The sequence below is a fragment of the Indicator indicator genome, chromosome 26, assembly GCF_027791375.1.
Source record: "Indicator indicator isolate 239-I01 chromosome 26, UM_Iind_1.1, whole genome shotgun sequence".
NCBI classification, from domain to species: domain Eukaryota; kingdom Metazoa; phylum Chordata; class Aves; order Piciformes; family Indicatoridae; genus Indicator; species Indicator indicator.
In genome coordinates this window covers 16,709,165-16,732,571 of record NC_072035.1, presented here as the reverse complement: position 1 = coordinate 16,732,571, position 23,407 = coordinate 16,709,165, and the positions used below count along the sequence as shown (strand labels likewise).

Genomic DNA, 23,407 nt, shown 5'->3' with positions numbered 1-23,407 from the left:
GGTCCCAGTTCCCATTGTCTTACTCCATACTACTCCCAGTTCTCATCCTGTTATCCCAGTGCTGGTCCCAGCTCCCGTCCCATTATCGCTTGAGCTGCTTCCAGTCCCATTTTCTTACCCTGGTGCTGGGCCCAGTCTCCATCTCATCATCCCAGTGCTGGTCTCCATTCCCTGCTCCTGGTTCCCTTAGCGCAGCGTTGGTTCTGCTCCCACTCCCATCCCATTACCCAGTCCCAGCCCCAGTCCCGTGCCTCTATCCCGGTCCCGATCCTGGCCCGCTGGCTTCCAGTCCTGTTGTCCAGCTGCTGGTCCCAGTCCCGTCCCGTTATCCCAGTGCTGGTCCCGGTCCCGTTAAAGCGGTACTGATCCCAGTCCCGTCCCGTTATTCCAGTGCTGGTCCCGGTCCCGTTATCGCGGTACTGATCCCAGTCTCGTCCCGTTATCCCTGTGCTGGTCCCGCCCCGTGGCCCCGCCCGTCGGTGCCCGTGTCTGCCCCCGGTTGGGCGAGGACATCCCACAGGTCACGGACAAGCACGATTACGGACATCTTCGGTCAGGGGCACCACTCGGTTACGGACATCCCACGATCACGGATCCCACCGTTCACAGAACCCCGTGGCACCGTTAGGGGGGGTCCTAGGACATTCGACCGCTGCTGGGTCCTAGTGTCCGTTTCCTCCCACGCATGCGCTTGATTCTCCCAGCAGCAAATCCACTCCGCTGGCCGCTAGGTGGCGCCAATGGCCTTCCTTCTCCCAGCGCTGGGTGGAGTTTTATCTTCGTCCCGCCCCTTCTTTTGAGCGGCATCCCGTTTTCCCAAACAGAACCTCACCCGCTCCCTTTCTTCTACTCAGCTCTTTTGCTATTGGTAGTCGCACCGCGCGATCCGCCTGGCTGGGGCGGGAGCAAGTCTGCCCGGAACCAATGGCAGGCCGGAGGGGGCGGACCCAGCGCGGTGCGGCCCGGAGCGGCGGGGCCCGGGCCCTCTCCGCTGCCGTGGCGCTGCTGCCGCGCTGAGCCGTTTCCCCCAGCGCCCGCCCCGCCATGGCCGGAGCCATCGCGTCCCGCATGAGCTTCAGCTCCCTGAAGAGGAAGCAGCCCAAGACCTTCACTGTGCGCATCGTCACCATGGACGCCGAGATGGAGTTCAGCTGCGAGGTGACGGCGAGGGCCAGGGTGCCCAGGGGGTCCCGCCGAGGCGGGCCGCGCTCCCCCACGCCCCTGACGGCTTCCTCAGGAGGAATTCCCCTGGGTCGGGCCGCCGGTGGGAGTGGGAGGCTGCGGCCCGGTGCCCGGCGGGGAACTTGGAGCGGGGCTGGGGCCTGGCCCGGTGGGGTCCCCGGGCTCCCGTGGGGGGCACAGGGGCAGGGATGTAGGGAAGGGGCAGTGGGGCCTGTGCGCTCCGGCTGCGGCCTGCTTGTAATTCACCTTCGTCGTGGTTATGATAAGGTTTTATCCTCGTTGTAATGCCACTTTAGTCCGCCTGTGACTTGGGTTTATTTTCTTTATCCTTACTGGGGGGCATTCAGAAGAGTGGTTCAGCAGGTTCAGGGAGCTCCTCCTGCCCCTATGTCAGGCCACATCTGCAGTCCTGGGTCCAGCACAGGCCTCCCCAGTTCGAGAGACTCAAAGAACTACTGGAGAGAGTCCAGTGGAGGCTACAGAGATGTGGAGGGGCTTGGAGCATCTCTGTGAGGAGCAAAGGCTGAGAGCCCTGGGGCTGTTGAGCCTGGAGAAGAGCAGCCCCAGAGGGGATGTGATCAATGCTCAGCAAGAGCTAAAGGACCTGTGGGGGGCAAGAGGCTGGGGCCAGACTCCTGTCAGTGGTGCCCAGTGACAGGCCAAGGGGCAATGGGCACAAACTGGAAGCCAGGAGGTTCCATGTGAAGAGGAGGAGAAAGTTGTTTGTTGTGAGGGTGCTGGAGGCCTGGAGCAGGCTGACCAGAGAGGTTGTGGAATCTCCTTCTGTGGAGAGCTTCCAACCCCCCCTGGCCATTGTGCTGTGGGTGCCCTGCTTTAGCGGGGGGTTGGACTGGATGTTCCCCAGAGATCCTTTCCTACCCCCACCACATTGGAAGAATTCAGTGTTTTACTCTCCCTGCACAGTAGCTGTTGAGAGGAGGCCAGAGCTGGTGCTATCCCAGATTCTGTGCCTTGAATCCCCAGGGGTCCAACTGCAAAGTGCCCCACATGAATGCAGTTGCCATGAATATTAACTATTCAATATTAACTACTCAGCCTTGTGGGTGAGAAGGGGGGATTTGTCCTGGTGCTCACTCCTGATGTGTCTCATTTTTTCTTTGGTCCTTTCTCTTTTTTGGACTCGTGGTCATTCTTAATCATCCCCCCTTGACCAGTTGCTGTCAAGCCCCAGGTTCGGTGTGGTGTTTCTCTGTTTTCAGCTGACCTGGAGGAACTGGACATGCACACATCAAAAGTCACTGCTACCCAATTAATTTTATCTTTCATTGTAGCCAAACCTTGATGGAATTCCAGTGCTTATAAACCAAGGGCTGTTTGTCATCATAAATTTTCTGGCTCTTGAAATCTCTTGTCATCTCTGAAGCACTTTCTGCCCTGCCCAGGGATTAAAGATTTCTTTCAGACAGTATTGCTGCAAGCTTCCCACCATCGCCCTGCTAGGAGAGTTTAAGTGTCCTGGCTCTGTTCTTGCGCGTTCTTCTGAGGCTGCCAGGAATAATGTGTGAGGAGAAAGAAATGGTTCTTGGGCTTGGTGGTGTAGCCACTTGTTGTTTCATGTTGGGATCAGGGTGTCTGTGCAGCAGGAAGGCAAAGCTCTTGGGTGGGATTTGGTCATGCACAATCCCAGGCACACATCCAGCCTGGGTGAGGAGTGGCTGGAGAGCAGCCTGGAGAAGAACTTGGGGGTGTCAGCTGGTGACAAACTCCCCAGGAGCCAGCAATGGTCACTGGCAGCCCAGCAGGCAGCTGTGTGCTGAGCTGCATCCAGAGCAGGGAGAGCAGCAGCACAGGGAGGGGATTCTGGCCTCTGCCCTGCTCTGCTGAGACCCCACCTGCAGCACTGCCTCCAGCTCTGATGTCTTCAGCAGAAAAATGACATGGAACTGCTGGAGAGGGTCCAGAGGAGGTCATGAAGATGATCAGAGAGATGGAGAACCTCCCCTCTGGGGACAAGCTGAGAGAGTTGGGGCTGTGCAGCCTGGAGAAGAGAAGGCTCCAGGGAGACCTCAGAGCAGCCTTCCAGTACCTGAAGGGAGCTAGAGAAGAGCTGGGGAGGGACATTTTGCAAAGGTTTGTGGTGACAGGACAAGGGGCAATGGATGGAACCTTGAAGAGGGCAGGTAGAGACTGGAGATGAGGAAGAAATTCTTTGCAGTGAGGGTGGTGAGACACTGGCACAGGTTGCCCAGGGAGGCTGTGACTGCCCCCTCCCTGGAGGTGTTCGAGGCCAGGCTGAATGAGGCCTTGAGCACCCTGGGCTGGTAGAAGTGGATGATCTTCAAGGACCCTTTCAGGCCAAACCATTCTGTGAATCTATCAACCTATTTTATTGCTCATACTTTCCATTTTCAGGCCTTTGGCCGTTGTTAATCATTCCTCCTGTGGTGGGGGCTGTTACTTTCACCAAGCTTTCCCCCTGCAGCCCAGCTCCCTGGCCAGGTCCCTGTCTCTGTGTTGTAGTTGTCCAGCCCTGGGGGAAGCTCTTCAATCTGCTGACTCTTCAGAAGAGCCTTGAGCCCAGGTGGATCAGACACACCCTGTGGCCTCCAGCAGCTGGGGCTGATGTGGAGGAGGGAACAGGATGGTGGTCCAGAGAAGGACTTGGCTTGATCCTGACCTCAGCAGCCCATGGTGGGACCAGGAGCTGGGAGCAGAGCTTGCATCCACTGCCCCAGCTGAAAGCCAAAGGGGTGGGTAAGCTGCTGGTCTGGGGTGGGGGGGGCAGACTCCTTCCTGGAGGGGTCCAGCCCCTGTCCAGAGGTTTGCTGGGCTGTGGCCCTGGAAGGGGAGCTGAGAGGAGCCAGCAGCACTACATTTTCCCCAGTGTCTGTGTGTGCATCCTTGCAGTGAGCTTCTTCCAATGGGAAGGGGGAGTGCTGACCCTGGCAGGGGGCTGTGGAGGGGACACCTGTGCAGCACAAACACTGTAGAGGATTCATGGCAGGAGGGACAGTGAGAGTCTTGCTGTCATGCTGTTTTGGGGGGCTGTGGTGGTTTGAAACTGTCTTTTTAATTTTTCCTTGCAAAGTTCAGAACAGAGAAAGTGAAAGAATGTAAATAAGTCACTATTGGGTGTAAGAAAGCAAAATAACGATTGTTCTAAACACTTCCATTGGATAGATAGAAATGTTTAAGAACTATTACCCAAAACAAAGTAGGCATTCTGCACATTCTGCGTTCGGCAGTGGGGGCAGTTGCTGGGCTGTCTGGCTGCTGTTTCTTCTTCTCTTCTGGCTGAAGATAACACACTGACCTTGGCAGCTAAGTTAACAACTTTCTGCTCTAACTAAACTCTGCTTCTCTGTCCAGGGGGGTCTGGGGGGAAGCTCCTGGGAGAGAGAGAGGCCCCTTTGGGAGGGTCCCCTTGGGGGGGAAGCAAAGGGAGATCGGTTGTGCTTTTCTGTTGATTGTATATATTTGTAAGTGTTATGAATTTTGTATATTTGTACATATTCATTGCATTTCATTGTAGATTTTAGACTTTGCTTGTAAATACAGCTTTTCATTTGCTTCCAGACTGAGCTAGCCTGGTTATTGTCGGTGGGGGGGGAATTTCAGCTCACACCGACACAGGGGCTCTTGAGATGTGTTTCTGCCACCCATGAATGATACCGTGTGCTGACAGGGACAGAGTGCTGGAGGCTTGGAGGTCTGCTCAGCAGCCTTCTCCATGCTATTCGCTGCCAAGCTGGAGAGGGGCAAATGCTGCTGCCTCTTGGCTTCTCCTGCCTCTGCCTGTCCTCTCCTTGCCTGCTGTTGGCCATGGGCACCTCCTGGGTCTAGCCAGGGAATGAGGTGGGGGCTCAGCAGTTCCTCTACAAGGTCATTAGCCCTGGGCCTGTTCCTCTGGGTGACTTTTGTTGTGCTGGAGTCTGCTCCCGGCCTTGAGCTTCAAATCCCATGGAAAACAGCAGCCAAGCAGGTAGGGGAAGGGGTACAGAAATGTTTTGCTGCCTGATCCCTGCTGACACCTTGGTTTCACCCCAGGTCACCTGCCCCAGTGGTCAGGTGAGAGAGTCCTGCCTCCTCAGCATGATTTGCTTGAGCTTCAGGAGCTGTGAAGTGGGAGTTTAGAGCAGGATGGGGAAGGGGAAAACTCCTGCTCCTCTGGCATCCTCTGTGCACAGGGCTGCAGATCCCAGGGAGAGGAAGCTGAGATCAGGACAAAGCAGGACGATTCCTGTGACCCTGTCATGCCATCTCCTTGTGCCCTCAGTGCCATCCATTTCCAGAAGCCTCCACCCTCCTTCCCCCCCAGTACAAATCACCACTGTTCATCTCCATGCCCTGCCTCTGAGTTCCCAGCCTTGTTCTGGGCATTGCCCTGCTGCTTTCTCCTCACTTCTCCTCCTCCAGAAGCTGGAGTCATGGCTGGTGAAGGTCCTGTGGGGTGTGTGGTCATTCTGTCTGCTGGTCTCCAGTGTAGCTTAGCTGGTGGCTTCCTGAGCAGGTGTTGGTCACATCACTGGTGAGGATGCTGGAGGGGTCAGCACTTCTCTTTATTCCAGAGTTCCTGAGGCAGGCTCTGCCCTGTCCTGGGTTAGACTGCCCAGCCCCACCATGCAGGACAGAGGTGACATCCTCACCTCACAGCAGTGACACTGGAGGCTCCAGAGCTCAGGGCTGGCCATGCATCTGGAAGCAGTGGAGCTGTGAGGCATAAGGCCTGGCAGTGACCAGCCAGGCAGGCAGCTGGGGATAGAAAGAGCTGCTCTGTCCTCAAGGAGAGCATGCTCAACAGCCAAGAGTTCTGTCTGGTAGGGCTGAGACTTCTGGAATCCATTCAGAGGGACCTGGACAAACTGGAGAAGTGGGGCTGTGTTAACCTTGTGGGGTTCCACAGGGCCAAGTGCAAGGTCCTGCACCTGGGTCAGGGCAACTCCAAGCCTGGCTGGGGGGTGAAGGGTTGGAAACCAGCTCTGAGGAGAAGGACTTGGGAATGTTGGGGGGTACAAAGCTGGATATGAACCAGCACCAAATGCTGCCAGGCCAGAGCCAGTCCTGCCCTGGGCTGATCCCCAGCAGTGTGGGCAGCAGGGGCTGGGAAGGGATTCTGCCCCTCTGCTGTGTTCTGCTGAGACCTTCCCTGCAGTGCTGGGACCAGCTCTGGAGTCCTCAGCACAGACAGGGACCTGTTGGAGCAGGGCCAGAGGAGGCCACAGCAATGCTGGGAGGGCTGGAAACCCTCTGCTGTGAGGCCAGGCTGAGAGAGTTGAGCTTGTTCAGCCTGGAGAAGAGGAGGTTTCAGGGAGACCTTCTGGTGGCCTTTCAGTGCTGAAAGGGCTGCTCAGAAAGCTGGGGACAGACTTGTGAGCAGGGCCTGTTGTGACATGACAAGGAGTGATGGTTTGGAACTAAAAGAGGGAGATTCACATTGGAGAGAAGGAAGAAATGTTTGCCAGTGAGGGTGGGGAGAGCCTGTCCCAGGTTTCCCAGAGAGGTGGAGATGCCCTATGGATGGAACCATTCCAGGTCAGGTTGTTTGTGGCTCTGAGCAAGCTGCTCTAGTTGCAGCTGTCCCTGCTGACTGCAGGGGGGTTGGACTGGATGGCCCTGAAAGGTCCCTTCCAACCCAAACCAGCCTGTGAGTCTGTAACCCACCCTGCTCTGGTGCCTGGCTCTTAGGGCTGAGCTGGAGTTCCCTCAGTGCAAACCAGAGAGCCCCAGCTGGTGTCCCAGCAGTCCCCCTTCTCCTGACCCCTCCAGCCCTCCTGTAGATGCTTTTCTGTTGTTCATTTTTCAGTCTAGCCCAGAGAAATTCCCAGCAGTCTATTTTAAGGAGATTAAATCTGCTTTGCATCTGTTTGCTCTGCAAATGACTTCACTAAATTGAGCCTAAATCTGAAATAATTCACCAAAATGAAATTTTAATCTTTCTAACATGACAATGATGCTTAATAATCACAGGTGAGGGTTTCAATTCCAAGGCTTCTAATTTGTTTGGGGAGATCTCCAAGGCACAAAGTGAGTCTCTTGCTTCTGTTCCTTCCACGAAGTCTGTTTGAGGCTTGGTACCTAATTAATTGATAACATCTGGAGGAAGGAGAGATGTTTGCACAGCTCTGAACATCCTCCTGTTCAAGCAGTTCCAAGAACAGCCTCAGATAGCCCCTCTGGTTCCTGTGCTTGGAGAGCTACACAATGTGGATGTTAAACATCAAAGGGCTGGAGCACCTCTGCTGGGAGGACAGGCTGAGGGAGCTGGAGAAGAGAAAACTCTGGGGGGGACCTCAGAGCTGCCTTTCAGTACCTGAAGGGATCCTCCAGGAAGGCTGCAGAAGGTCTGTTCCTAAAGGTGTCTAGAGACAGGACAAGGGGGAATGGGTTGAAACTGAGGGAGAGCAGGGTTGGACTGGAGCTTAGGAAGAAGTTCTTCAGTTTGAGGGTGGTGAGACTCTGGAATGTGTTTTCCAGAGAGGTTGTGAATGTCCCCTCCCTGGAGGTGTTCAAGGCCAGGTTGGATGAGGCCTTGAGTAACCAAGTCTAGCTGAGAGCTGTCCCTGCCCATGGCAGGGAGGTTGGAGTAGATGATCTCTGAGGTCCCTTCCATCCTCAGCCGTGCTGTGTTCTGCAGCTATCTCTGTGGTGGGGGACTTGCTCCCTGAGCCCCAGGCTGGGCAGCTTCAGCAGCATTAACATGAAGCAGAGCTCACCAGGGTGTGGTATGTGCACAAATGGCTTGGTGTCAGCTCAGGTGCCAGGATCCTGCTGAGCCTGGTGATTTCCTGGACTAGATGATCTTGAAGGTCTCTTCCAACCCAAGATATTCTTTGAGGTTGCAACCCTGATGGTGCAACCTGCTGATGGTGGCCCTGAAGCAAATTGAAGCAGGTGACATGGCAAAGGTGATGTGCTTTTTGGTGGTGCCACCCTAGGTGAGGTGATTTGCTGTCTCTGCTTGAACACCTTCAAACCCTGAGGTCTTTTTGAGTCCATATCTTCTGAGGCACCACTCAGCCTGGCCCACCACACCAGTGTGGCTGCTGGCCAGTTGGTCTCACCCACTCCAGTGTGTGGTGGTGTTTTTCCCCTCCAGGAGCCAAGCTCCCTTGGTGATAGGAGAACTCCTCAGTCTTTCTTTGGTCTTGTGAATGTTGCTGCCTGTTTCTTCTTCCAGGGGTTAGTGAGGTTGGTGTCTGTCTCCAGAGCCACAGCACCATTCTGGACAGCTGTGAGCCCTTCCCACAGTGCCTGTGGTCTTGGGCCTGAAGCTTCTGCAGGGTTCATAGAATCATTAGGGTTGGAAGAGACCTTTAAGATCATCAGATCCCAACTGCTAATCCAGCACTGCCAGGGCACTGCCAAACCGTTGCCCTCAGCACCACATCTCCATGGCTTTGAAACCCCTTCAGGGATGGGGACTCCACCACAGCCCTGGGCAGCCTGGGCCAGGCTTTGACAACTCTCAGGAGGAAGAAATTGTTCCTCATGTCCAACCTAAACCTCCCCTGGGGCAACCTGAGGCTATTTTCTCTTGTCCTATTGCTTGTTATTGGGAGAAGAGACCAACCCCCACCTGACTGCAGCCTGCTTTCAGGGAGTTGTAGAGACCCAGGTCTCCCCTCAGTCTCCTTTTCTCCAGAATAAACAAACCCTTTCCCCCCCTCCCTGCTCTTCCCCCTCTTTCCCCCGCCCTGTTCTTCCTGTGAAAGGCAACTCTTCCAGCTGCTCTGTGCTTGGGAAGAGCAGGATGCATCCCGTGGGTTTTTGGGCTACCAGCTGCCCAGGTAGTGCTTGGTGCACCCATTGGCTGTCTGTCAGCACTGTTGCTGCCTGGGTGCTGCTCTTCTCTCCTTAGCCACAACATGAGGCAGGTTGGGGTCTGTTTCCTCCTCCACTCCCTGTGCTGGAGGGGTTTAAGCCAGGGAGGAGAAGGCAGCAGCAGAGCTGATGCACAGCAGTGCGGTTCCGGAGGTCATTCTTCAGCTGTGGTGCAGCTGAGTTCTGCATTCCCCTAAGCTGTGCACAAGTCACATGAGACTCATCATGAAGATCTTCTTCAGCTTCCTCCTGCCTCACCCCACCTCTGGAATGCTCCTGGGGTCCCCCATGTCTGACTGCAGCCACTGCTGAGCTGGTTATGAAACTCCCTCTTCTCCAGCTCCTTCCAAACATGATTGGAAGCCACTGTCAATCCTGGGGCTCTGTGCTTAATCCAGAGGAGCTGTGCTGATGAAAGGGGAAGAGGGGAAGGCATTAGGACAGAAAATCTTCCTCTTTTGGTGTATACTCTTGAGTTTGGATGCTGTTTAATACCTACTTTATTTTCCCTTTGTACAGGCAGTGCCCTTCAAGTACTTGCTTGTGAAATTAGAACTGCTCCAACAAGGAGGCAGTCCTGGAACCTATGTTTTGGAAGCTGGGGGGCAGCACTGCCTTAGGGAATCAGGCAGCACTTGGCACTGGATGAAGGGAATGTGGCAGGGTGCATGAAATCATAGAGTTGTTTGGGTTGGAAAAGACCTTTAAGGTTATCCAGTCCAGTCACTGACTCAACCCCACCATGGCCATTAAACCATGTCCCAACGTGCCATACCCACATGATTCTTGAAACATTCAGGGATGGAGACTCCACCACCTCCCTGAGCAGCTTGTGGTTGGAATCAGTGATTAGTGGTCATGGGAGTTGGGTTGTGGTTGGAATCAGAGATTAGTGGTCATGGGAGTTGGGTTGTGTTTGGAATCAGTGATTAGTGGTCATGGGAGTTGGGTTGAGGTTGGAGTATGTGATTAGTGGTCATGGGAGTTGGGTTGTGGTTGAAGTTGGTGATTAGTGGTCATGGGAGTTGGGTTGTGGTTGGAGTTGGTGATGAATGGTCATGGGAGTTGGGTTGTGGTTGGAGTTGGTGATGACTGGTCATGGGAGTTGGGTTGTGGTTGGAGTTGGTGATGAATGGTCGTGGGAGTTGGGTTGTGGTTGGAATTGGTGGTTAGTGGTCATGTGATTTGGGTTGTGGTTGGAGTTGGTGATTAGTGGTCATGGGAGTTGGGTTGTGGTTGGAGTTGGTGATGAATGGTCATGGGAGTTGGGTTGTGGTTGGAGTTGGTGATGAATGGTCACGGGAGTTGGGTTGTGGTTAGATTTGGTGATTAGTGGTCATGGGAGTTGGGTTGTGGTTGGAATTGGTGATTAGTGGTCATGATAGTTGGGTTGTGGTTGGAATCAGTAATTAGTGGTCAAGGGAGTTGGGTTGTGGTTGGAATCAGAGATTAGTGGTCATGGGAGTTGGGTAGTGTTTGGAATCGGTGATTAGTGGTCATGGGAGTTGGGTTGTGGTTGGAGTAGGTGATTAGTGGTCATGGGAGTTGGGTTGTGGTTGGAGTTGGTGATTACTGGTCATGGGAGTTGGGTTGTGGTTGGAGTTGGTGATTAGTGGTCATGGGAGTTGGGTTGTGGTTGGAGTTGGTGATTAGTGGTCATGGGAGTTGGGTTGTGGTTGGAGTTGGTGATTGGTGGTCGTGGGAGATGGGTTGTGGTTGGAGTTGGTGATGAATGGTCATGGGAGTTGGGTTGTGGTTGCAATTGATGATTAGTGGTCATGGGAGTTGGGTTGTGGTTGGAGTTGGTGATTAGTGGTCATGGGAGTTGGGTTGTGGTTGGAGTTGGTGATTAGTGGTCATGGGAGTTGGGTTGTGGTTGGAGTTGGTGATTAGTGGTCATGGGAGTTGGGTTGTGGTTGGAGTTGGTGATTAGTGGTCATGGGAGTTGGGTTGTGGTTGGAGTTGGTGATTAGTGGTCATGGGAGTTGGGCTGTGGTTGGAGTTGGTGATGAATGGTCATGGTAGTTGGGTTGTGGTTGGAGTTGGTGATCAGTGGTCATGGGAGTTGGGTTGTGGCTGGAGTTGGTGATTAGTGGTCATGGGAGTTGGGTTGTGGTTGGAGTTGGTGATGAATGGTCATGGGAGTTGGGTTGTGGTTGGAGTGGGTGATTAGTGGTCATGGGAGTTGGGTTGTGGTTGGAGTTGGTGATTAGTGGTCATGGGAGTTGGGTTGTGGTTGGAGTTGGTGATTAGTCGTCATGGGAGTTGGGTTGTGGTTGGAGTCAGTGATTAGTGGTCATGGGAGTTGGGTTGTGGTTGGAATCAGTGTTTAGTGGTCATGGGAGTTGGGTTGTGGTTGGAGTGCTGATTAGTGGTCATGGGAGTTGGGTTGTGCTTGGAGTTGGTGATTAGTGGTCATGGGAGTTGGGTTGTGGTTGGGAGTTGCTGATTAGTGGTCATGGGAGTTGGGTTGTGGTTGGAGTTGGTGATTAGTGGTCATGGGAGTTGGGTTGTGGCTGGAGTGGTGATTAGTGGTCATGGGAGTTGGGTTGTGGTTGGAGTTGGTGATTAGTGGTCATGGGAGTTGGGTTGTGGTTGGAGTTGGTGATTAGTGGTCATGGGAGTTGGGTTGTGGTTGGAGTTGGTGATTAGTGGTCATGGGAGTTGGGTTGTGGTTGGAGTTGGTGATTAGTGGTCATGGGAGTTGGGTTGTGGTTGGAGTTGGTGATGAATGGTCATGGGAGTTGGGTTGTGGTTGGAGTTGGTGATTAGTGGTCATGGGAGTTGGGTTGTGGTTGGAGTTGGTGATTAGTGGTCATGGGAGTTGGGTTGTGGTTGGAGTTGGTGATTAGTGGTCATGGGAGTTGGGTTGTGGTTGGAGTGGTGATTAGTGGTCATGGGAGTTGGGTTGTGGTTGGAGTTGGTGATTAGTGGTCATGGGAGTTGGGTTGTGGTTGGAGTTGGTGATTAGTGGTCATGGGAGTTGGGTTGTGGTTGGAGTTGGTGATGAATGGTCATGGGAGTTGGGTTGTGGTTGGAGTTGGTGATTAGTGGTCATGGGAGTTGGGTTGTGGTTGGAGTTGGTGATTAGTGGTCATGGGAGTTGGGTTGTGGTTGGAGTTGGTGATTAGTGGTCATGGGAGTTGGGTTGTGGTTGGAGTTGGTGATTAGTGGTCATGGGAGTTGGGTTGTGGTTGGAGTTGGTGATTAGTGGTCATGGGAGTTGGGTTGTGGTTGGAGTGGTGATTAGTGGTCATGGGAGTTGGGTTGTGGTTGGAGTGGTGATTAGTGGTCATGGGAGTTGGGTTGTGGTTGGAGTGGTGATTAGTGGTCATGGGAGTTGGGTTGTGGTTGGAGTTGGTGATTAGTGGTCATGGGAGTTGGGTTGTGGTTGGAGTTGGTGATGAATGGTCATGGGAGTTGGGTTGTGGTTGGAGTTGGTGATTAGTGGTCATGGGAGTTGGGTTGTGGTTGGAGTTGGTGATTAGTGGTCATGGGAGTTGGGTTGTGGTTGGAGTTGGTGATTAGTGGTCATGGGAGTTGGGTTGTGGTTGGAGTTGGTGATTAGTGGTCATGGGAGTTGGGTTGTGGTTGGAGTTGGTGATTAGTGGTCATGGGAGTTGGGTTGTGGTTGGAGTTGGTGATGAATGGTCATGGGAGTTGGGTTGTGGTTGGAGTTGGTGATTAGTGGTCATGGGAGTTGGGTTGTGGTTGGAGTTGGTGATTAGTGGTCATGGGAGTTGGGTTGTGGTTGGAGTTGGTGATTAGTGGTCATGGGAGTTGGGTTGTGGTTGGAGTTGGTGATGAATGGTCATGGGAGTTGGGTTGTGGTTGGAGTTGGTGATTAGTGGTCATGGGAGTTGGGTTGTGGTTGGAGTTGGTGATTAGTGGTCATGGGAGTTGGGTTGTGGTTGGAGTTGGTGATTAGTGGTCATGGGAGTTGGGTTGTGGTTGGAGTTGGTGATTAGTGGTCATGGGAGTTGGGTTGTGGTTGGAGTTGGTGATGAATGGTCATGGGAGTTGGGTTGTGGTTGGAGTTGGTGATTAGTGGTCATGGGAGTTGGGTTGTGGTTGGAGTTGGTGATTAGTGGTCATGGGAGTTGGGTTGTGTTTGGAGTCGGTGATTAGTGGTCATGGGAGTTGGGTTGTGGTTGGAGTTGGTGATTAGTGGTCATGGGAGTTGGGTTGTGGTTGGAGTTGGTGATTAGTGGTCATGGGAGTTGGGTTGTGGTTGGAGTTGGTGATTAGTGGTCATGGGAGTTGGGTTGTGGTTGGAGTTGGTGATTAGTGGTCATGGGAGTTGGGTTGTGGTTGGAGTTGGTGATTAGTGGTCATGGGAGTTGGGTTGTGGTTGGAGTGGTGATTAGTGGTCATGGGAGTTGGGTTGTGGTTGGAGTGGTGATTAGTGGTCATGGGAGTTGGGTTGTGGTTGGAGTTGGTGATTAGTGGTCATGGGAGTTGGGTTGTGGTTGGAGTTGGTGATGAGTGGTCATGGGAGTTGGGTTGTGGTTGGAGTTGGTGATTAGTGGTCATGGGAGTTGGGTTGTGGTTGGAGTTGGTGATTAGTGGTCATGGGAGTTGGGTTGTGGTTGGAGTTGGTGATTAGTGGTCATGGGAGTTGGGTTGTGGTTGGAGTTGGTGATGAGTGGTCATGGGAGTTGGGTTGTGGTTGGAGTTGGTGATTAGTGGTCATGGGAGTTGGGTTGTGGTTGGAGTTGGTGATTAGTGGTCATGGGAGTTGGGTTGTGGTTGGAGTTGGTGATGAATGGTCATGGGAGTTGGGTTGTGGTTGGAGTTGGTGATTAGTGGTCATGGGAGTTGGGTTGTGGTTGGAGTTGGTGATTAGTGGTCATGGGAGTTGGGTTGTGGTTGGAGTTGGTGATTAGTGGTCATGGGAGTTGGGTTGTGGTTGGAGTTGGTGATTAGTGGTCATGGGAGTTGGGTTGTGGTTGGAGTTGGTGATTAGTGGTCATGGGAGTTGGGTTGTGGTTGGAGTGGTGATTAGTGGTCATGGGAGTTGGGTTGTGGTTGGAGTTGGTGATTAGTGGTCATGGGAGTTGGGTTGTGGTTGGAGTTGGTGATTAGTGGTCATGGGAGTTGGGTTGTGGTTGGAGTTGGTGATTAGTGGTCATGGGAGTTGGGTTGTGGTTGGAGTTGGTGATGAATGGTCATGGGAGTTGGGTTGTGGTTGTAGTTGGTGATTAGTGGTCATGGGAGTTGGGTTGTGGTTGGAGTTGGTGATTAGTGGTCATGGGAGTTGGGTTGTGGTTGGAGTTGGTGATGAATGGTCATGGGAGTTGGGTTGTGGTTGGAGTTGGTGATTAGTGGTCATGGGAGTTGGGTTGTGGTTGGAGTTGGTGATTAGTGGTCATGGGAGTTGGGTTGTGGTTGGAGTTGGTGATTAGTGGTCATGGGAGTTGGGTTGTGGTTGGAGTTGGTGATGAATGGTCATGGGAGTTGGGTTGTGGTTGGAGTCAGTGATTAGTGGTCATGGGAGTTGGGTTGTGGTTGGAGTTGGTGATTAGTGGTCATGGGAGTTGGGTAGTGGTTGGAGTTGGTGATGAATGGTCATGGGAGTTGGGTTGTGGTTGGAGTTGGTGATTAGTGGTCATGGGAGTTGGGTTGTGGTTGGAGTGGTGATTAGTGGTCATGGGAGTTGGGTTGTGGTTGGAGTTGGTGATTAGTGGTCATGGGAGTTGGGTTGTGGTTGGAGTAGGTGATTAGTGGGCATGGGAGTTGGGTTGTGGTTGGAGTGGTGATTAGTGGTCATGGGAGTTGGGTTGTGGTTGGAGTGGTGATTAGTGGTCATGGGAGTTGGGTTGTGGTTGGAGTTGGTGATTAGTGGTCATGGGAGTTGGGTTGTGGTTGGAGTTGGTGATGAGTGGTCATGGGAGTTGGGTTGTGGTTGGAGTTGGTGATTAGTGGTCATGGGAGTTGGGTTGTGGTTGGAGTTGGTGATTAGTGGTCATGGGAGTTGGGTTGTGGTTGGAGTTGGTGATTAGTGGTCATGGGAGTTGGGTTGTGGTTGGAGTTGGTGATTAGTGGTCATGGGAGTTGGGTTGTGGTTGGAGTTGGTGATTAGTGGTCATGGGAGTTGGGTTGTGGTTGGAGTTGGTGATTAGTGGTCATGGGAGTTGGGTTGTGGTTGGAGTTGGTGATTAGTGGTCATGGGAGTTGGGTTGTGGTTGGAGTTGGTGATTAGTGGTCATGGGAGTTGGGTTGTGGTTGGAGTTGGTGATTAGTGGTCATGGGAGTTGGGTTGTGGTTGGAGTTGGTGATTAGTGGTCATGGGAGTTGGGTTGTGGTTGGAGTTGGTGATTAGTGGTCATGGGAGTTGGGTTGTGGTTGGAGTTGGTGATTAGTGGTCATGGGAGTTGGGTTGTGGTTGGAGTTGGTGATTAGTGGTCATGGGAGTTGGGTTGTGGTTGGAGTTGGTGATTAGTGGTCATGGGAGTTGGGTTGTGGTTGGAGTTGGTGATGAATGGTCATGGGAGTTGGGTTGTGGTTGGAGTTGGTGATTAGTGGTCATGGGAGTTGGGTTGTGGTTGGATTTGGTGGTTAGTGGTCATGAGAGTTGGGTTGTGGTTGGAATCGGTGATTAGTGGTCATGGGGGTTGGGTTGTGGTTGGAATCAGAGATTAGTGGTCATGGGAGTTGGGTTGTGGTTGGAATCAGTGATTAGTGGTCATGGGAGTTGGGTTGTGGTTGGAGTTGGTGAGTAGTGGTCAATGGAGTTGGGTTGTGTTTGGGGTTAGTGATTAGTGGTCATGGGAGTTGGGTTGTGGTTGGCGTTGGTGATGAATGGTCATGGGAGTTGGGTTGTGGTTGGCGTTGCTGATGAATGGTCATGGGAGTTGGTTTGTGGTTGGAATTGGTGATTCATAGAATGGTTTGGGTTGGAAGGAACCTTAAAGGTCATCTAGTTTCTATCCTTGCTGGGGGCAAGGATACCTTCCACTACACCAGATTGCTTAAGCTGTCATCCAGCTTGGCCTTGATCACATCCAGGGCAGTGTCACAACCTTCCTGGGCAACCTCTTCCAGTGTCTCACCACCCTCATTGCAAAGAATCTCTTCCTAATCTCCAGTCTCAGTCTGCCCTCCTCGAGCTTCAATTCATTGCCCCTTGTCCTGTCACTCCAAGCCCTTGTCAAAAGTCCCTTCGCAGCTCTCCTGTAGCCCCCTTCAAGTACTGGAAGGCTGCTCTAAGACCTCCCTGGAGCCTTCTCTTCTCCAGGCTGAACAGCCCCAACTCCCTCAGCCTGTCCCCACAGGGGAGGTTCTCTATCTCTCTGATCTTCTTTGTGGCTTCCTCTGGACCCCCTCCATCAGTTCCATGTCCTTCCTTATGGTTTCCTTAAAGATCTTTCCAACCTTAATGATTCATCAGCCTATTCTGGTGGATTTGGGAATTGCTTTGCTTGGCAGGACCCTTTCTCAAGCCTCTGTATGCAGGATGCTTGCACCCCCTCATGCCCTGGCACCCATTTTCTGTAGCCCTTTCCCTCCCTCCCTTTCCTCCCCCCATGGCAAGGGACTCTCCCAAGCCTTGTGCTGGTTTTACAGCAGGTTTCTCATTGTGTGTGGGCATGAAACGTGATAGGGAGGTTCTGCACCAAAATAAATTGTCCACTTGCCTGCGAGCTGGGCATGAGTCTTGGTGCAGGTTAATAAATAATGCAAAGCCTGTTAATAGCTGCCAAACACCAGGGCTCTGCTGGAGAAAAAGGTGATGCCAATAAGCCCTCCTGAAAGCACTCTGCTCTAGCCACCAGCTGCTGAGTTTTAAGTGTTTAGTGCTGTTTGCTTAAAAGGCTTGGCTGATAAATTGTGAGTGCTCCCTACTTAGTAAAGAGCATAAATTTCAGCTCTCTGCAGCAGCAGCCTTGCAGCCTTACCCTGGTTGTAAAGCAGCTCAGCCACGTGCTCCTTCAGCCACTCAAACAAACAGAGCTGGCAGAGGAGAACCTCATGAAGTTCAACAAGGGCAAGCCTAGGGTCCTGTCCCTGGGGAGGAACAACCCCCTGCACCAGTACAGGTGAGGGGTGACCTGCTGGGAAGCTGCTTTCTGGAGAAGGACCTGAGAGTGCCTGGAGACAAGTTGCCCATGAGCCAGCAATGTGCCCTCGTGGCCAAGAAGGCCAATGGTCACCCAGGGTGCTTGAAGAACAGTGTGGCCAGTAGGCCAAAGGAGATTCTCCTCCCCCTCTACTCTTCCCTACTGAGACTGCATCTGGAGTCCTGGGTCCAGTTCTGGGCTCCCCAGCTTGAGAGAGACAGGGAACTACTGGAGAGAGCCCAGTGGAGGCTCCAAAGATGCTGAGGGGCCTGGAGCATCTCTGTGAGGAGGAAAGGCTGAGAGCCCTGGGGCTGTTGAGCCTGGAGAAGAGCAGCCCCAGAGGGGAGCTGAGCAATGCTCAGCAAGAGCTGAAGGGTGGGGAGCAAGAGGATGTCTGTAGTGCCCAGTGACAGGACAAGAGGCAGTGGGCACAAACTGGAAGCCAGGAGGTTCCATCTGAAGAGGAGGAGAAACTTGTTTGGTGTGAGGGTGCTGCAGGCCTGGAGCAGGCTGTCCAGAGAGGTTGTGGAGTCTCCTTCTCTGGAGAGCTTCCACCCCCCCTGGCCATTGTGATGCTGGGCAAGCTGCTGTGGGTGCCCTGCTTTAGCAGGGGGGTTGGACTGGATGATCTCCAGAGGTCCCTTCCAACTGTACCATGCTGGATTCTGGGACCCTGTGATATCTTATGTCACAGTTGTGCTAACTGGAGGATGCAGAGCTGCAGCGTGAGAGGAAGGAGGGTGCTGCAGCTGCGTCCTTTGGGTCGGGTCAAGGTTGTCACAATGTACCTTCATATCACGTGGCTGAGCTTTACCATAGCATCCTGCTGGCTGCTCTGGCATGTGGGTGAGAATTTTTTTTTTCTGCTCTAAGCTCTTTGTTTTGTTATCAGGAGCTGGTAGTGGCTTGTAAAATCATCTGTGTGCTTCAGCTGGCGCTTGAGCACGGAGCTGGGGGAACGGCGTGATGGGCAGAGGATGGGATGGGAGCTGCCAGCCCAGCCTTGGACGGCAACTCTTCCATCTCCCCAGGCCTTGGAGGGGTTGGTTTTATGTTTTATGAGCACAAAATGGGGTGGTTAATGACACAACGCAGGGTGAGGAAGGCTGAGGTCCTGGCTGGCTGTACAGCTGCCGGAGTTCCGCTGTCCAAAGACGCCGCCCAAATGCAGATGGTTATTTTAAGTACCGAGGTGTGGGAAACACAATCATGGGTGTTGAAATAAAGGTGGCTGCTCTTCCATTTGTATATTTAATGAAGGTAATTCAGCATGGTGGGGGAGGATGGCAGCGTGGTGTTACGGTTGGAGCCTTCAGCAGGAGCACTAAAGATAGATTTGTGCCGTACTGTCGCCGCGCGGTGACAGAGGGGCTCTGTAAAAGCTGGCGGCAGCAGCCATCGCTTCAGATGTTTCCCTCACCAAATTAAAACTGCAGGGGGCAGAGGAGGAAACAAAAAAGAGGACGCAACACAAATTTGCTTTAATGCTCACTGCTGGGCTTCAAAAAGAAGCCTATAATGGCTCAGAGACCTTAGAGAGCCTCTGCTCCAACCTCCCCACCACAGGCAGTGATGTCTCTCAACCAGACTTGGGTGCTCAAGGCTGCATCCAACCTGGCCTTGAATACCTCCAGGGAGGAGGCATCCACAACCTCTCTGGGCAACCCTTTCCAGAATTTCACCAATCTCATACTGAGGATCTTCTTGGTTTTGGGGAGGGAAACTTTGATCACGCCAGCTGGTGTGGTGCGGTGAGTGGGGTTTGGCTGCTGGCTTGGTGGGGAAGCCAAAGCCAGTGGAAATTCCAGCCCCAGGGACACAGTGGGATTGGTCAAAACACCAATCCTGTGGGATGGGGAGTGAATATTGCTTCTTGATTGCAGCTTGAATTGAGGTGCACCTTGAATACTGGGGTTGGTTTTGGGCCTCTGGCTCCAAGAAGGACACTGGGGGGCTGGAGGTGGGCTGGAGAAGGGCAGCAAAGCTGATGGAGGGTCTGGAGAACAGGGCTGGTGAGGAGCAGCTGAGAGAGCTGGGGTTGCTGAGCCTGGAGAAAAGGAGGCAGAGGGAAGACCTGGCTTTCTACAACTCCCTGGAAGGAGCCCAGTGCGAGGTGGGGATTGGTCTTCTCCAAAGGAGCAAGTGAATAGGACGAGAGGAAATGGCCTCAAGCTGCACCAGGGGAGGGTTAGGCTGGATATGAGGAACAATTCTTCCCCAGAAGGGTTGTCAAAGCCTGGCCCAGGCTGCTCAGGGTGGTGCTGCAGTCCCCATCCTGAAGGGGTTTCAAAGCCACAGAGATGTGGTGCTGAGGGCCATGGTTTGGTGGTGTCCTGGCAGTGCTGAGTTAATGCTTGGGCTGGATGATCTGCAAGGTCTCTTGCAACCTAGGGGTCTGTGATTCTCTGTCTGAGGAGGAGATGATGCCCTCAGCCTTTCCCCTGGGAAGCTTTGTCACAGGATGGTGTTGGGGACAGGAAGCCATCGCTCCTCCACAGGAACAGGCTGACATGGGCTGCTTGTAGGGAGAAAGAAAACCCAATAGTGCAAAAAGCTTTTGAAATGCAGCTAAGAAATAGCTGTTGGTGGCAGCCTGGTTTTATGTGCCCACAGAGCTGGTACAAAATGACTGCTTAAATGTGTCTGGCTCTGTCCTGCCTGAACTTTCAAATTCACCTCCCTCTTCAAAATGAGAGTCAGGAAAAGATCTTCTACAGCCTGAGCCATCCTGTGCTGAGATGGAGCTTGTCAGGGGTGCCAGAGTCTCTCAAAATGTGTGGCATCTGGTGGGGGTTTGTCATCACAACACAGCCAAACTGGCGCCTCTGGGGGGGGTTGACCCTGGGGTGTTGAGGGTGCTTGATGCGAGCATGTGGGGCTGGTGGGTTTTGGGGGGTAACTGTGGTAATTTCAAGCTATGCCTAGAAAATTTTCCACAGATCTTGAACAGAAAGTGGTAGAATGTAAATAAATTACTATTGGGTGTGAAAAGGAAGATAATGATAAGTTCTAAACGATGCCATTGGATAGATAACATATAAAACTTAGTGCTGTAAGCTATTATTTCCTCTTTTTGGCTTCCTTGCTCTGGGAGACACTAACTTGCTTCTGCTTGACTTTGCTGACCTTAGCTGCATTCTTTCTTGTGGCTGAGTATCCTAACAAAAGAATTCTCTGCTCTTTCTCTTGTCCCTTTGTGTCCAGCAGGGTAAGGAGGGGAGCAGGGAAAGGAAAGCTATTAGCTCCCCAGGTTTTGGCCAGGGGGGGTTCTTGTGCTGTTTATGAATTGTAAATACCTATAAATATTGTAAATGCTGTGTATTTTGTACATACTCATTGCGTTCCATTGCAGATTGTAGTTTTGCTTGTAAACACAGCTTTCATTTGCTTCCAACTGGGCTGGGCTGGCAATTTCATATTGGGGGAGAATTTTCAACCCACCACGGTAATGTTAGACTGTGTTCTGTTCCAGGCCTGTCAGCAGGTGTGTGTGTGTGTGCATGCTCTGGGAGAGGGGAGAAACCAGTGAGAGGCAGGAAACCAGTGAGATCTTCATCTGCTCTCAGGCAGCAGCCTGGTGCTGAGCTTGTCCTCAAGGCTTTGCCCACAAGGCGGCAGTGGGTGACAGCAGAGAGGCCTCGTGCCCCACCAGCAGTCCCAGCCCTGCCTCTGCATTAATATTGATGCTGCCCAGGTGGCACCAGGATTGAGTTGTAGCGACAGGAAGATGTGCCCAGAGCCTTTTGCCCTAGGGCTGGGAGTAATGGCCATATGCCTCGCTCCAGCAATTGTTTCCACCCTGTAGATGGAAGAGCAAAGTGGCTTTGGCATATTCAATTCGTCTGGTTTATGTCCCTCTTCACCTTTCTGCCTCTCAGCGCCTTCTGTCTTTATGAGCAAACTTGAGTAACAGCACAGAAGCAGCTGCAAAGATTGCTGGAAGGACACAGGCTTTGAGCAGGATCAGTTTTCTCTGCTCTGGGGCTGCTTCTCTCACCAACATAGAATTGTAGAATTGTCAGGGTTGGAAGGGACCTCAAGGATCATCTGGTTCCAACCCCCTGCCATGAGCAGGGACACCTAGATCGGGTTGCACAGAGCTACATCCAGCCTGGCCTTAAAAACCTCCAGGGATGAGGCTTCCACCACCTCCCTGGGCAACCTGTTCTAGTGTCTCACCACCCTCATGGTGAAGAATTTTTGCCTAACATCCCATCTGAATCTCCCTATTTCTATTTTGGCTCCATTCCCCCTAGTCCTATCACTACCTGACACCCTCAAAAGTCCCTCAGCATCTTTCTTGTAGGCCCCCTTCACAATAAGATCTCTTCTCCAGACTGAACAGCCCCATTTTTCCAGCAGAAAAGGCAGTTTGACTCCATCTAAGCATGCTGAATTCACTGAGCCTTTTTTTCCCCCCCCTCTGAGTTCTTTTTCCACTCTGCAGGGTTGGTGGCTCTGGATGAACACACAGCAGATGTGGATCATTTCACTTGTGATTTTTATTTTACTGGGGGTTTTTTTTGTGGGTGAGAGCTTCTTTGTGAAACCCTGGTGCTGGAGTTGGTGCAGGGCTTCCTTGGGCTGTAGGTAAAGACAGTGAAGCCCCTAAGGGGCAGTTAAGAGGGATTTTTATTTCTTGTTGGAAACAGACTGCTCACAGCAATGTGTGGGTCAAAAAGGAGCGTCAATGGAACCGTAGAGTCCTCTGCTGAATGTTGGTAGGTTGACAGAAGATGAAACCATGGGAGTCTTTGCTGGGGGGAGGGAGTACACACACACAATCACATCTCAGTGTGTACCTCCAGAGAGGGGCAAGGAAGCTGCTGAAGGGTCTAGAGCATAAGTCTTGTGAGGAGCAGCTGAGGGAACTGAGGTTGTTTAGTCTAGAGCAAAGGAAGCTGAGGGGAGAGATTGTCACTCTCTACAACTACCTGAAAGGAGGTTGGAGCCAGGTGGGGGTTGGTCTCTTCTCCCAGGGAACAAGCAATAAGATGAGAGGAAACAGCCTCAAGTTGCACTAGGGAAGGTTTAGGTTGGACTTGAGGAACAATTTCTGCTCTTGGAGGGTTGTCAAGGCCTGGCCCAGGCTACCCAGGGCAGTGGTGGGGACCCCATCTCTGGAGGGGTTTCAAAGCTGTGGAGATGTGGTGCTGAGGGCCATGGTTTGGTGGTGCCCTGGCAGTGCTGGGTTAGCAGTTGGACTCCATAGTCTTAAAAGTCTCTTCCAACCCAAGTGGTTCTGTGATTTCTAGGGAAACAGGAGTTGGTGATGGGCTGCTGAGATCAGATGGAAGGACATAAACTTCCTTAGGTTGTTCCCTTTTCTGTCCCAGCTGCCTCCACTACACTCTCGAAGGCATCACAGGGTGGAAACCAAATGGATTTGTTTGGATGGAGCTGAAGTTCTGAAATCCACCCTCTTAACTCTGCTTCCTGTCTGCTTTCCCACAGGTGAAGTGGAAAGGGAAGGACCTGTTTGATCTGGTCTGCAGGACACTAGGACTCCGAGAAACCTGGTTCTTTGGGCTGCAGTACACCATCAAGGATACAGTGGCTTGGCTCAAAATGGACAAGAAGGTTGGACCCAAATTTCTCCTGAGGGGGTCTTGTGGGATGACAAAGGAGAAGGGACTTTTCTCCTCTTTCTTTGATTACCTGAGGTTGTATTCTGTGTGGTATTGAATGGGGTGAAGCCAATTTAAATCTCAACCCCATGACATCTGTCAGTCAGACAGGGAAGAGCTGGCAGAGGAACCCCAGCCCAGCTCCTCTTGAGCTGTGAAGCCTCAGACCTGCACAGTGAGTCCTCCTGGGACAATTTGGAGAAAGACAGCCATGCAGGGATGCTGGACTTCAGGGTGGCCAGTGTCAGTGAGACCTAAAAGTCTCTTCTGTGCCCCTGAATGACAAAGTCTGTAGTAGTTGGACTCAATCATCTTAGAGGTCTTCTCCATTCAAAACAATTCCATGATTCTATGGTAAGAGAGAAGCTGCACCTTGGCTTCTTTTGTTGTTGAGATCTACCAACAGGGGAGAAGGAAAAGTAGAGGAGTGAAAAGGAGCTGGAGGGAAGGGAGGGAATGCTTCCCAGGCATGCTGAGGAGAGGGATGGAGAAGAGATAAAGGTGGTTCTGTTTGCATCCAAGGGATGTTACCCTGAAACCAGAGGACAATACCTCTGCTACAAGGACAGGCTGAGGCAGCTGGGGCTGTTCAGCCTAGAGAAGACAAAACTCCAGGGAGACCTCAGAGATGTCTTCCAGTACCTGAAAGGAGCCTACAAGAAGGCTGTTCCCAAAGGCCTGCAGTGTTAGGATGAGGGGCAATGGTTCAAAATGAGAGAAGAGCAGATTGAGATTGGATATTAGGAACAAGTTCTG

At 52.5% G+C, this 23,407-nt stretch overlaps 1 protein-coding gene across 2 annotated transcripts in view; it reads left to right on the top strand.

Moving 5' to 3' along the window:
* Positions 1-1,044: 1,044 nt before the first annotated feature.
* NF2 (NF2, moesin-ezrin-radixin like (MERLIN) tumor suppressor) overlaps positions 1,045-23,407 on the top strand; it is a 74,729-nt gene continuing 52,366 nt past the window's right edge. For both annotated transcript variants that reach the window (XM_054392978.1, XM_054392977.1), the window contains exons 1-2: positions 1,045-1,158; positions 22,479-22,604. In XM_054392978.1, the coding sequence (XP_054248953.1) occupies positions 1,045-1,158; positions 22,479-22,604 (240 nt within the window). The remainder of the gene's footprint in view (positions 1,159-22,478; positions 22,605-23,407) is intronic.